Source organism: Aspergillus versicolor, assembly GCF_001890125.1.
Source record: "Aspergillus versicolor CBS 583.65 unplaced genomic scaffold ASPVEscaffold_5, whole genome shotgun sequence".
NCBI lineage: Eukaryota > Fungi > Ascomycota > Eurotiomycetes > Eurotiales > Aspergillaceae > Aspergillus > Aspergillus versicolor.
In genome coordinates, this window is record NW_024467528.1 from 1,149,442 (window position 1) to 1,162,397 (window position 12,956).

At 51.7% G+C, this 12,956-nt stretch overlaps 5 protein-coding genes across 5 annotated transcripts; 3 read left to right on the plus strand and 2 right to left on the minus strand.

Moving 5' to 3' along the window:
• Window positions 1-503: 503 nt before the first annotated feature.
• Window positions 504-1,659, minus strand: ASPVEDRAFT_41976 (alpha/beta hydrolase). The gene is made up of 2 exons (XM_040812477.1): window positions 1,480-1,659; window positions 504-1,427 (listed from the first exon to the last, which is right to left on the minus strand). The coding sequence occupies exons 1-2, from the start codon at window positions 1,611-1,613 to the stop codon at window positions 671-673; spliced, it is 891 nt and encodes a 296-aa protein (XP_040668250.1). The 5' UTR covers window positions 1,614-1,659; the 3' UTR covers window positions 504-670.
• Window positions 1,660-2,591: 932 nt separating this feature from the next.
• ASPVEDRAFT_677286 (uncharacterized protein) lies at window positions 2,592-3,737 on the plus strand. The gene has a single exon (XM_040815961.1). The coding sequence runs from the start codon at window positions 2,673-2,675 to the stop codon at window positions 3,513-3,515; it is 843 nt and encodes a 280-aa protein (XP_040668251.1). The 5' UTR covers window positions 2,592-2,672; the 3' UTR covers window positions 3,516-3,737.
• Window positions 3,650-4,193, plus strand: ASPVEDRAFT_83985 (LysM peptidoglycan-binding domain-containing protein; the record flags this gene model as incomplete). The annotated part of the gene is made up of 2 exons (XM_040817481.1): window positions 3,650-3,674; window positions 3,901-4,193. 2 exons carry the CDS (start codon window positions 3,650-3,652, stop codon window positions 4,191-4,193), a joined length of 318 nt encoding a protein of 105 aa, XP_040668252.1.
• Window positions 4,194-5,966: 1,773 nt separating this feature from the next.
• Window positions 5,967-9,345, plus strand: ASPVEDRAFT_72328 (uncharacterized protein). Its single transcript, XM_040816157.1, has 4 exons — window positions 5,967-8,142; window positions 8,203-8,338; window positions 8,384-8,517; window positions 8,571-9,345. Exons 1-4 carry the CDS (start codon window positions 6,225-6,227, stop codon window positions 9,227-9,229), a joined length of 2,847 nt encoding a protein of 948 aa, XP_040668253.1. The 5' UTR covers window positions 5,967-6,224; the 3' UTR covers window positions 9,230-9,345.
• A 120-nt stretch (window positions 9,346-9,465) lies between these two features.
• ASPVEDRAFT_41979 (uncharacterized protein) lies at window positions 9,466-11,295 on the minus strand. Its single transcript, XM_040812478.1, has one exon. The coding sequence runs from the start codon at window positions 11,143-11,145 to the stop codon at window positions 9,613-9,615; it is 1,533 nt and encodes a 510-aa protein (XP_040668254.1). The 5' UTR covers window positions 11,146-11,295; the 3' UTR covers window positions 9,466-9,612.
• Between the last annotated feature and the right edge of the window lie 1,661 nt (window positions 11,296-12,956).

Below are 12,956 nucleotides of genomic sequence, written 5' to 3' on the forward strand. Positions count from 1 at the left end.
TGGTTGACCCATGAAGTTGATACACTCTACCCAGATAGTTCCTTAGTCAGTCGACTATTCGGTTTCAATTCTGGGAATAAAGATCTCCATCCTGCTACGTGATCGTCGCATCTCTTTCCCACTACGAATAACGATCGGAGATTTTGGTGACGATCTCTCCTGTTGCTGGATTGCTGGGCTGTATACCGTATTTGGAGTATACGCCAGCTGCCGGCATACTCGGACTCTATATTACCTGGCAGCAGGTTCTTGCTTAATCCTTGACGGTACTAGATATATACTTGGAAGATGGGGGATACGCTGCTAATATGGGAACGCATTGATTTCAGGGTCCCTCCCCTTTGGCACGGAAACAGTGAAAGATGAACGGTCGGATAGCTGGCTCGAGCTCTCTCATTTGCTGCCAGGAGAGGACAAGGTTCTATCTTGAATCAGCACAGGTTGCTCTTATAATACCAACGGGGTCATTGCTGATACGTGCGTCGTAGCTGATGCGAGGACCATGTGTGGGTCTAGTATGCAGGCCCCTATGAGTAACATTGTTCTGCCCATAATAACAAGGATATTTGATAGCAGAACTACATTTATGACCAAAGCGCATGCAATTGGACTTTATGGGTGCTCCAAATATAGCACCTTCTCACTCAAGATACTGATCTAGTATAGTTGGCTACAAATACCGCATGACAAACTCATACAGCGCCTTATTCTCATACCCCGGCTCCGCATCAAAAACGTGGTCCTTCCCATGCACCCTCTCATACACAACATCCAATCCACAGCCCACCATCGCCCCAACAACTTCATCCGCCTGCTCAACTCCCACAGCACTATCCGCGTCCCCATGGACAATATAAGCCGGCGGCAATCCACACCCAAAAACATTCCTTGAGATCCGATACGGCAATGACCCTTTCTCATCGCTTAGAACACCCAACAGTCGCGCATGAGTCGCAGTACGCAGCATATACCCATACATATAAGCCCTTGCATCCTCTTCCGGCTTTAACCCCGAGTTCGCAACAACAGGCGCATCCACATCAAGAAACCCCGCCAATTCCTTTTCCTCGGGCACATGCTTCCCCTCCTCTGGCAACTGAGGCGTGGTAAAGAACGAACCCAGCGGATCCGTAATCGGATAAATGAGCGCAATAACCTTGGGCTTCGGCTCGACATACAACCCCGCCAAGAGGGCGAGATACCCACCCGCCGAACTCCCCGAGACGGCGAGGCGGGAGACGTCGGCTTTATCTCCGAGGAGTGAGGGGATATCTGTCCGGATGAATGCGATGCAGTCCTGGACGTCTTGGAGGATTTCGTGGATGCGGGCTTGTGGGGCGAGGCGGTAGTCGGCGGAGATGGCGATGTAGTTGTATTTTTCTACGCCGGAGCGCATGTGTGGGGCTATCATGTCTCGACGGCCTTGTCTGCTCTTGTTAATGAATTGTTGGCCTGTTGGGCTGTTTAGGGAGGACGTACAGGAGACCGCCGCCGTGGAACCAGAGGAGGATGGGGGCTTTGGTGGGATTTGGTGGGAGGTAGATGTCCATTGGGATCTGGAGGGATCCTATGGTTTTGTAGGTGATGGTAGTTGATGGTTTGATTGATGCCATTTTGATAGATGGTGAATAGATGTGGTATTGAGATGGAGAGTTGAAGAGGTTGTCTTCAGTTGTCTTCAGTTGTTAAGTGGGATGTTGACCCACTGCGGGGATCTCCAATCTCATCTCCAATTCTCCGCATTCTTTATAGCAGTGTTATATTTGAATACATATTAATATCCTAAGATCATTAGTAGGAAGAATTGTGTTACAAGAGTGTACAAGATTGTAGAATGTCAGGCAGCACCAGATGAAACACTATATATAATTTGTATAGCTATACTATACAGCAGTTATAGATCAACACCAGCCATATATATACTAATAAATCCCCCACTTCACAGCCTGCTGCTTGATATTCCCATTGCACTGCAAATCTCCCTTCGGCCCAACTCTCCCATCCGAGTTCCCAAACTGCTGAGTCGCATCATTGATGATATCAATCACATCCTGGCCCCCCACCAAAGTTCACATTGCGATAGGTGGAAACGATCGGTAATGGGAAACCATTACTCAACCGAATGAATGGAAACAATATCTCGCTTGGTAAAACCAGCGACACATGGCTGTTGATCTTTCTGATGATGATGGCAAGGTGTGGGAAGGTCAGGGAAGGTCAGGGAAGCTCGCTGCGGTGGGAAGAAGCGCAGTTTCCCGCTCCTTCCTACTGGGGCAATAGCTCTCATCCAAGAACACCAACGCGTCCAAGATCACACTTCCAAGACAACATCCTGGGAGCGATATCTTGCTTGGCTGGGGCTGTAGCCAATGATACCGTCTTCCTGCTGCAGGGGCCTCGTTATTCCAACACTCCGACGAACCAGGTCCAGATCCCATGCGATCTAGCTTTGTGCACTCGGCGCCGCACTAATATTCACCAACTCTCCACAAACTGCGCACTAATTTAGTTAGATTAACACTCGCTTGGCCACCCGCGATGATCTGTGCATCTCCCGAGTTCCTTTCAGCCTTCCTCTCCGGAGGCCGCCACATGTAAGAGCGCTTCTCGCTGCAGAATCCTCCATCCCATTCCATCCTCCTTTACCCACTGAGCTCTTGCTGTGCCTCATCATGCGCTTCTTCCTTCCCTGCGCCCTTTTGGGGGCCGTCGTCGGCGCTTCTTCGGACAGCGTGCTCGAGGTGGACTTGGTATTTCCACGCAACGAGACGTATGCACCCACCGACCGGTTCCCTATTGTCTTTGCTTTCCAGAACGCCAAGCTGGCAAAATACCTCAATCCGTATATCGATTACACCATCTGGAACTGGGCCAACCTGCCCGGGGACGACAACGTCGGCTGGTCGCATGATCTGAGGACCGTAAACTGGTCATCCACCCACGATCCCTATTTCGCATACAACTTCTTCTCCGAGCGCAGCTTGCCAGAGGGGCATTGGAAGATGGTGTGGTCTGTTAGCTGGCAGAGTTGCAACGAGACTGCCTTTTCGCATCCGCTCGACAACAAGGGGATGGTCTACAACTACACTACCCGGGGTATCTCGTTCACCATCAAGAATTCTGCCCCCAAGGTAGATCTCGTATCTGCTACTGCGAATACGGTCACCTGCTCCCCGGAAGGGCCTTCGGACTTGAAGGCAGGGGTCGCCATTCCCATCAACGTGACCGGGGAAACTATGGAGGTTCCGTGGTGGGTAGATTGGAGCGGCGGTGACACTTGCGCCGTGGTGGCGTCCTCTCTCCCCACGCCCACTGTGGACCCTTGCAGGGTCAAGGTAGACTCGGCGATTGAGGCGAGCATGTCTGCCTCCTTGACTGCCGAGCTGTGCAGGGGGCTTAACCCGCCACCTGACTGCCCGGAAGACGACGAGGGGGCGGCGCAGAAGCTGGTTGTTGTTGGGGTATCCACCTTGTTGGCTGCATTTGGGGTGCTAGCGGTTTTGCTTTCCTTGTGATGGGGGTGCATTGGGCTGGGATTAAGTGGGGATAGGGCTGGAAGTAGAGGCTAGACGGAGGCTGCGGCAGATTCGGGAGACAGATATTGAAACTCTGGGACATCAAGACTAGTATTAAACTATTACTAAAGGAAATGTCCCGACTTCAAGCACATCTCCGTATATCTCGCCAATTTTCAAGTTCCCGGTGCATACACTAGTACTCACTAAAGGCCAGTTCCCAACAAATTAGCCCATACCCCTGTTTTCCATTTCTAAAGCCTGGAACCGGATAATCGGAAGCCTCTGGCTTCAGGGTTCCAGCACGGAGCTGGAACACCGAGATTGATGATAGTATATTCTCCTCCCTTCTTTTGTCTAAATACACAATCTAACCACGTCACAGAATGCACAAACCTCTGGCTAGACTACTACGTCTGCGTGCACGTTCCCGGCGCAACAACCACCTCCGCCTCCCCGGAACCAACCGAGAACCCGTCTGGCCCTACGCCCCAGATGCCTGGGATTGTGAGCAACTGCAAGGACTTCCACCTGATTGAGGATGACGAGAGCTGTTGGTCTATTTATACAGGTGCGGGTCTTACCCTGGATCAGTTCCGGGAGTGGAATACGGAGGTGGATGCCGGGTGCACGAATCTGTGGCTTGGGTATTATGTGTGTGTGTTGGTGTTTGATTGACGTTACTTTCTATTATATAAAATTCAATTAGCTTTTATATTTTGGAGATATTCCTGGACTGTGGTTAATGTCCGGGTGACATGTGACTCGGTCTGCCCTAGCTCATAATATCTTGATCAGTACAAAACCGTTTAACAAGATAGGGGACTTGGACTGTTTCTAGCAGCCATATCTGCTCTGTTTATTTTCTAGTTTCCAGTGGGATGAAATACTAATCATCGAGTTGTAAAGAGGTACTACGTCCTGTAATTCTTACACTTTGACAGGGGTATATATAGTGTGAGGCTTTCCCCACCCCGAAGGTTCGCAGCTTAACCAAGAGCTGTCCATATATATACATTGTAGTAATGAGAGAATTAGAGTTTTGGCGGTAGTGACATTCTCCAAGAATAGGGGTTGATTTTTCTTAAATCATTGACTGATCCTAGAGTCTCGTTCACCGGGGCCTGCACGCATGGCAGGGAGGAGCAAACCCCTGGCATCCATTGCACCTTCCCTGGAACTTCCATGCTTCATGACACACTGTTGGAAGGTGCGACTTGAGTAGACCCGTTGCACCTTCCCCATCGGATTTGATCGTGGGCATATCAGATATCCCGGAAGACACTATAATGAGCAACTGCCAGAGTAAAAGTAAACCCGAGTCCCAGGCATGTCGTCAAAGAGGGCGTACTGCCTCAGCCGCTTCACACTTAGCCACCTTAGCCATCCCTGTTCTCTCTCCAGTCGACAGTCCATTCTGCATATATTTGCTAATCTGATTATATTGCTACATCAGCCCCGCATACAGTATCCTATGCGAGAGGACGTAGTGTCATCGGTGGCCCATATCCATGTACATTTGTACCTAGACAGTATATACACGTTATATGTCTTTAAATGGTAAAAAGCTAGGTTGGTTTCAGCTATGATAAATCTCTCTAATAAGACAAGCTAATTGCCTACAGCAACGCAACTAATTATATCAAATGTTACTGTCGGTATGCAGGATTTGGCCGTCTGGCACGTGAGGTGGGTGATCCTGGTGTACGATCATAAGATCTACGCTGTCAGGAAGCAAATCATGCCTGTCAAGGATGGCATGTACTGCAGACCAATCAAGCGCCTCCTTGGTTGAACACTTGGCACGGTCACCTCCAGTAAGGATAATATATTTATCTTAAGTTAGCCCCTTGGTCCAGCGAGAATGTCCTCTTCTTCTGCAGCGTCAGTATGACTGGTCATATTAGGTAGCCGTGGTAGCAATAATACAAGTACTGTATCGGGCTGCACGTCACAAGTCAATCTGACGTGTCATCTATCGAAATGGAAGAAACGAAGTATATCTGAGATCGCCGCTAGTCTTGGTTGGTTTTATGTTTAGCTCCTGCAATAAAGCTGCAGCTGAAGCCACACTTGGTGAGGTCTTGCGGCGCACAACATTCAATATATTATGCATGGTCCTGTAGAGGCAGGATTTCCAGGTCAGATTAAGTAATGCTATAACGGTCGGATACAGTAAGGCAATTAGAAATTGTAAATTAACAACTAAGGCATCATTGAGCCCACAGGAGAGTCGGCTACCCGTATAACGTGGGATGAGGCTGTGATCAGGAAGTTCAGGAACCGGCTGTGCTCGAGCCATCTGGAGAAGGGGGAAACCCCGGCCTTTTGCCGGTAGACTAGCCAGTTACGAACTGATCAACATATTTGTGGAGATAGCGTTGCACTGCTCGGGAATTTAACGGGGAACGGGCCCAGCGGCGGAGGATGCCGACACCCCTGTTCGGCCACGGACACGCTCGTATTGAGCTGGAAGCTGGATATTTCGGGGTAAATTGCACGCCCAGGGTCATGAAGAGCTCGGCGACCCAGTAAAGCTCTAGTTCCAAGAGCTTGGGCGAGGATGCAGAGGTGCATATTCCTGAGTGGAGACGCTTGGCTCATTTAAATTATGGCGCATTCTCCGCAGTGGTTGATCTCGCTCCGACATCGAAACCATATAAGGGCGAATAACCCCGTGGTAGCTCTAGCAGCTCTATCCAGGCAAGCATGTATCTCAAGAAGCTGCTCACGTCGGCCGCAGCCCTCACCGGCACGGTCTTTGCGCAGAGCCAGGCCGGGGTCGACCCCCTCGCTGACCCTGGCAACGACCTCTACGTCAAGGACCTTTCCAAGTGTCCTGGATACAAGGCCACCCACCACCGGCACACCCGGTCCGGGTTCTACGCGGACCTATCTCTCGCTGGCAAGGCTTGCAATGTTTATGGAACGGATCTGCCGGACCTGAAGCTGGAGGTCGAGTACCAGACCGACAACCGTCTGCACGTCAAGATATTGGACACCAACAACACCGTCTACCAAGTTCCAGACAGTGTGTTCCCGCGCCCTGGCTTCGGGCAGTGGACCTCTCCAAAGGACAGCAAGCTCAAGTTCGACTTCAAGCCCGACCCGTTCTCGTTCACGGTCTCTCGGAGAGACACCGGGGAAGTCCTCTTCGACACCACCGGCACCAAGCTCGTCTTCGAGAGCCAGTATGTCTATCTCAAGACGCATCTCCCGCAGAACCCGCATCTGTACGGACTGGGCGAGCACAGCGACTCGTTCATGCTGAACACGACCAACTACACCCGCACCATCTACACTCGTGACTCCTACGGAACTCTCCCAGGAGAGAACTTGTACGGCGCTCATCCAATCTACTTCGACCACAGACAGAACGGCACGCACGGAGTGTTCCTGCTCAACTCCAACGGCATGGACGTCTACATCGACAACAAGGGCGGCCAGTACCTCGAGTACAACATCATCGGCGGTGTCCTCGATTTCTACTTCATCGCCGGTCCCTCCCCGCGCGATGTCGCTGTGCAGTATGCAGAAATCACGCAGACCCCGTTGATGACGCCCTACTGGGGTCTTGGGTTCCACCAGTGCAAGTACGGCTACCGCGATGTCTACGAGGTTGCCGCCGTCGTTGCCAACTACTCCACCAACGACATCCCTCTCGAGACAATGTGGACGGATATCGACTACATGGACCGCCGGCGCATCTTCACCATCGATCCTGAGCGGTACCCAGCGCATCTCTACAAGGATCTCGTGGATACCATCCACGCCAGAGACCAGCACTACATCGTCATGGTCGACCCCGCCGTGTTCTACAAGGAATCCAATCCAGCCCTGGAAGCAGGTCTGGAGTACGACACGTTCATGCGAGACAACAAGAGCTCAATCTACAAGGGCGTTGTCTGGGCTGGGCCCAGTTACTTCCCCGACTGGTTCCACCCGTCGGCTCAGAAGTACTGGACAGAGCAGTTCGTGAACTTCTTCGACGGCGAGAACGGTCCTGATATCGACGCCCTGTGGATCGACATGAACGAGCCTGCAAACTTCTATAACCGTCCGTACCCTGGAAACAACACTACGCCTGAGGACTTCGCCGAAGTTGACGGCGACCCTCCCACTCCCCCTCCTGTCCGAGATGGCCCCGACGCTCCTATCCCAGGCTTCCCAGCAAGTCTGCAGCCAAACTTCCCATCCAACGAGAACACAGAACCAACCAAGCGCTCTACATCTCTGACCCCCCGCTCACAATCCCCCCGCAACCTCGGCTCCGGCCACTGGCGCCACACCATCCACCGAGACCCCAAAGCCGGCTGGCAGCACGGCCGCAAGACCGGCTCTGGCTGCGGTCCCAACGAGTGCAAGGGCCTGCCTCACCGCGAGTTCATCAGACCACCGTACATGATCCAGAACGGCGCGGGGCCGACCCTCGCCGACGGCACGGCGGACACGGACGTCGTCCAGAGCGGCGGGTATGTGCAGTACGACACGCATAACCTGTACGGGGCGATGATGTCGTCGCACTCGCACAATGCGATGCGGGCTAGACGCCCGGATGATAGGGCTCTTGTTATTACGCGCAGTACCTTTGCGGGGTCCGGGAGGGATGTTTCGCACTGGCTTGGAGGTATGTCTCATAACCCAACAATAAAGATGGATATGGAAGAATGCTAACTAACTCGTACAGATAACGAGTCTGGATGGCTGTGGTACCGGCTATCGATCAGCCAGATTCTGCAGTTCGCGTCGCTGTATCAGATTCCTGTCGTTGGGCCTGATGTCTGTGGTTTTGGTGGGAATACCACCGAAACACTGTGTGCTCGGTAAGTATCTTTATATCGTCAATACTCTGCAAGCTAACAAGATAGATGGGCAACCCTCGGCTCGTTCTACACGTTCTTCCGCAACCACGCCGAAATCACCTCGGCGGGCCAGGAATTCTACCGCTGGCCCACTGTCGCCCAGGCAGCTCGGAACGGAATCGAGATTCGATACCAGCTGCGTATGTTCCTCCTTACCCATATTCATATATATATATATACTTACTATATGTAGTGGACTACATCTACACCTCAATCTACAAGCAAAACCAAACGGGCACACCAACCCTTAACCCGCTATTCTTCAACTACCCCTCCGACAGCAACACCTACGCCATCGACATGCAATTCTTCTACGGCGACGGCATCCTGGTCTCCCCCGTAACCGAAGAAAACAGCACAAGCGTCACCCTCTACCTGCCCGACGACATCTTCTACGAATGGGGCACTGGGAAACCCGTTCGCGGGAAGGGCGAGTTCATCACCCTCGACGATGTCGATTATACCGATATCACGGTGCACTACAAGGGAGGGATCATCTACCCTCAGCGCGTGGAGAGCGCGAACACGACTGCCGCGCTGAGGCAGAAGGGGTTTAATCTTGTGATTGCCACCGGGACGGATGGGACGGCTGCTGGGTCGTTGTATCTTGATGATGGGGAGAGTATTGTGCAGGACAAGGTTAGTGAGATTGAGTTTGAGTATAAGGATGGCAAGCTCAGTATGAAGGGGAGCTTTGAGTATGAGGCTGGGGTTGGGATTGAGGTTATTACCCTGCTTGGGGTGGGTAAGCCGGACAAGCTTAAAGATGGGGATGAGTATGATGAGGAGGGTCGGAAGTTGGTGGTTTATGTTGATGTGCCTCTGACGAAGGAGTGGGAGATGACTCTTTAAGGTCTTAACTTAGGGCTCATACTTGGTACTAGCCTCATGTCGAATATTTAGACTTAAATGTCAGAATTGGACATTTATACATGCTACTCCCAGAGGACATGATATCATCTAGTAATTACAGCTCCCTCACTGTCTAGATACGATGAACCGTAAAGACATTACCCGCACGGCTTTCACTTCCAGATGGAGCTGCAGATCAATTCCAGGCTCGCTTTGTGCTTCTCGATCAGGTTTGGTTTGCAGATTGGGTTTGTGCTAGATCTGGCTTACTCGTGCATTGGTCATTATCCGCTGTATTGTGGTGTTTAACATGTACATATATAGCATAACCTATATTACCTATAACTATAAAATACGCAATAACATAAGAAAATAAGGATAACCTACGCCCCAATCCCATCCGACTCCGGCGGACCCTTGTATGACTTCCTCGCATGCACCGCATACCAACCCCCCGCAATCGTCGCAAAGCCCACCAACACCACAGACGCATAATTCATCTCCACCATCGTCGTCGGCACCGCCACAGGCATACTAAACAGGACAACCTGAAACGCAATCCAAGCCACGGCAACAACATTCACCACCGTCCCCAGTACCGGCGGACAGCTGAACCGCGCGCCATTCACCTCTGCCCGCCTTTGCACCAGACTAATCGCAATCGGGATGAGATAACTCACAGAAAGACCCATTACGCCGACGGACACGAATGCCGTAAAGGCCGAGGAGCTGCCGAGGTTAATACACCCTAGTAGTGCTTGCACGGCTGTTACGAGACACAGAGAGTAGACGGGGATCCGGGAGTCCTTTGTGAGGCGGTGCCAGATGGGGGAGAGGGGGAGGGCTTTGTCGCGAGCAAAGGCCCAGGTGCATCTGGACGCGGCGGTTGTGATGCTGATGCTGCAGCAGACGGTGAGGACGAGGACGAGGATGAGGATGCCTACGCCGCCGGCGTTGGAGCCGGTGACGGCCTTGAAGAGGACGGGCATGGCTTGGCCGTAGGGGGCGTTGATGAGGAGTTCTAGCGGGGGCAGGGTGAAGCAGATGGGGATGATGTAGGAGAGGCCTGAGAGGCCTAGTACAGGGCCTGCGAGACTGATGGCGCGCGGGACTTGGATGGAGGGCTCGGCGGTTTCTTCGGCCATGGAGGAGATCATGCCGACGATGGAGAAGGTGTATGCGGATGGGAGGAGGCCGATGAAGAAGGAAAAGTTACCCCAGCCGGAGATTGATTTGTTGAAGTCGCTAAAGGCGTATTGGGCGTCGTGCCGGCCTTGTTTGGCTTGCACGAGGAGCGTTACCATGATTACGATTAGCATCATCACGATCCAGCCTGCGCAGATGGTGTCGAGGACGTGCAGCCAGCGGTTGCCGAAGATGCAGACGAGCAGGACTGTGAGGAGGATTGCCCATAGAATTAACAAGAGCTGCCACGGCGCAGCCTCCCAGTCCGGGTTATACATAGTAATCGCGCTGGCAATCAGCTGGGCGAACCCAAAGTTCACTCCCAGGGCTGTCATCCAGTTGCCAATCACCCAGATCCAGCCGGTGATGTAGGATACAACTGTCTTGCCTTTGACGGCAATTTGGAACGACCAGTAATAAGGACCTGCCGCAGTTGGATACCGCGAGGCGAGTTCTGCTACTGAGATCGCAACACACTCGGCTAGACAGACCACCATAATCCATCCCACAAAGAGAGGCAAAGGTCCGCCCCCATAACTTGCATTCACGAGGGTGGTCCCGATCGCGAACGGTGGCGCAGCAATTGCAAGCGATTGGAAGACAAGCGTTGAGGTTGATCGTCTAGTATGGAGGACCGCCTCATAGCCCAGGGCGGCAGTATAGTTCTCGATGTGGCCAGAGGACACATCTTTGCCTTCAAAGTCTGAATATGTTTCTGATTTTGGCGCCATTTCAACTAGTTCACAACGTTATAGCCCCAAGATGTGGTTTTCTCCCATCTTATATAGCAAGCATAATCGTCAATAGACTTTCGCACCCCGCAATTCCCCTCTCGCTCGTGTCGGAAAGATGACCTCCGTTCGTGAAGCTGGCCCTGTTGCGGTAATGAGTCGAGCGAGCGACTGCAGGGCTGGATCTAAATACCCCAGAGTTGGTGTTGTCCGCAAGTGTCTTGCGGGGGAGCATGCCCTAATCTGGTAAACGTTTCCCCTACTCGCCATATTTGCCATCGTCTCCTCCTGAGTCAGAAATTACTTAAGGTTTGCCTAGGACATCAGTAGAATGCATAATGTGCGACCATGGTCTCGGGTAGTAGTATCTTAGGTGGTTCACTGGGCTTCGAGCTTTACTTCATTATTATGGATAGTGTATTTGAACACCAAAAATAGAGCACACTGGTATGTCATGTTGGTACATTGTAGACTACCAAAGCTTCTCCCAGATTTGGAAAGCACGACCATGGACGAAGAGGGCTTTGTATTTTAATTGACTGCTTGAACTTGAATCGATATTCAGGTAATATAGCTTAGCAAGGTAGTAAATGCCCTCATAGCAAGTTGACTCGGCACAGTGGGCAACAAGCGGAATTAGGGCTACCAAGACCTGCAATCAAGTTACCCTTACAACTCTGTAATCGACAATACAGGGTAAAAGCTTTAGATATCCATTCACTATGAGTAAAGTTATCATTTTATCACTTAGTACATGACTTTATTTCGCGGACTAGTTGGTTGACATGGTAGTTGGCTTGCTTGACAGATTTCTATTCAGCTAGCTGTATTAGTTTCGCAGACGGCACTGGCTGAGCTATGTGTCAAAATAAATGTCACCGTGTCGAAGGTACCAGCCCCGACGGTACGTCGCGTATTTACGGCGGCTGGAAGAGTACCAAAGCATAGTATCAGTCGGCCCGCCCAGGTTTTGCCTCCAGCGGACGGTGATATATTGGCCATCATTGGTACCCTTAGGGCCAACAATATAGGCGTTACACGAATTGCAAGCACAGTTGTTGTTCCGTGCCACGCCCCAATCGTAAGGCCCGTAGAGAAAGTTGATGAGGTCAAAGTGCGGGCAGAGGAGTATGGGCTCCATCTCTCGGCTCAGGGTAAACAATTCAGTCCTCAATTCAGGCCCTGCCTGGGCCCTCCAGGGTCGACTCAAGTGTAAACGGTATGTTTTCTGCACTTCCAACCTCTGCACATCAAGGGAAACTATCATCGTCATATAGACCAATGCATCTGCATGATAGGTAATTGAACACTGATGCACAAGGCAGCGCTTGCCGGAGCTGACAGAAAATTCGAACGCCGTGCGGATACTGAGAGGCAGCGAAGTATCAAACGCGCCTTCACGCAAGCTTTCCTCCAGTCGAAGACGATCGAAAAAAGTCAGGGCGATGCAGGGGCATAGATCTACTACCCCTCTGTGAGAACGGCATTGGCGGTTTTCAGGCGAGGCAGATGGCCTTACAAACCGGCTCCGTGGATGCAACTTTAAACAACCCGCGCAGTATAGCCAACGTTCATTCTCCAGCCGAAGCAGAAACTGATTGCGTAGAAGTTCTGGTTGGCTGAGTAGGGGCTCATATGTTCTACTCATCCTTGGCCAGGCCAGGCTGTTGTCTTTCAGGACATGGCCGCAGAGAGAGTACAGAGACTTGCAGGTAAGCGCCAGACAGGCTTGTGACAGAATAGACAACAATGGAAATATCACGAGCAAAATGTCAAAAGGAAGGTCCAGGAGTAAAATAGGACGGTGGATT

Coding starts and splice junctions, on each gene's coding strand:
- ASPVEDRAFT_41979 (XM_040812478.1), bottom strand. CDS start 11,145: ATGGCGCCAAAATCAGAAACATATTCAGACTTTGAAGGCAAAGATGTG.
- ASPVEDRAFT_72328 (XM_040816157.1), top strand. CDS start 6,225: ATGTATCTCAAGAAGCTGCTCACGTCGGCCGCAGCCCTCACCGGCACG. Junction 8,339..8,383: donor ACCGAAACACTGTGTGCTCG/GTAAGTATCTTT, acceptor CTAACAAGATAG/ATGGGCAACCCTCGGCTCGT. Junction 8,518..8,570: donor CGAGATTCGATACCAGCTGC/GTATGTTCCTCC, acceptor TACTATATGTAG/TGGACTACATCTACACCTCA.
- ASPVEDRAFT_677286 (XM_040815961.1), top strand. CDS start 2,673: ATGCGCTTCTTCCTTCCCTGCGCCCTTTTGGGGGCCGTCGTCGGCGCT.
- ASPVEDRAFT_41976 (XM_040812477.1), bottom strand. CDS start 1,613: ATGGCATCAATCAAACCATCAACTACCATCACCTACAAAACCATAGGA. Junction 1,428..1,479: donor TTCCACGGCGGCGGTCTCCT/GTACGTCCTCCC, acceptor TAACAAGAGCAG/ACAAGGCCGTCGAGACATGA.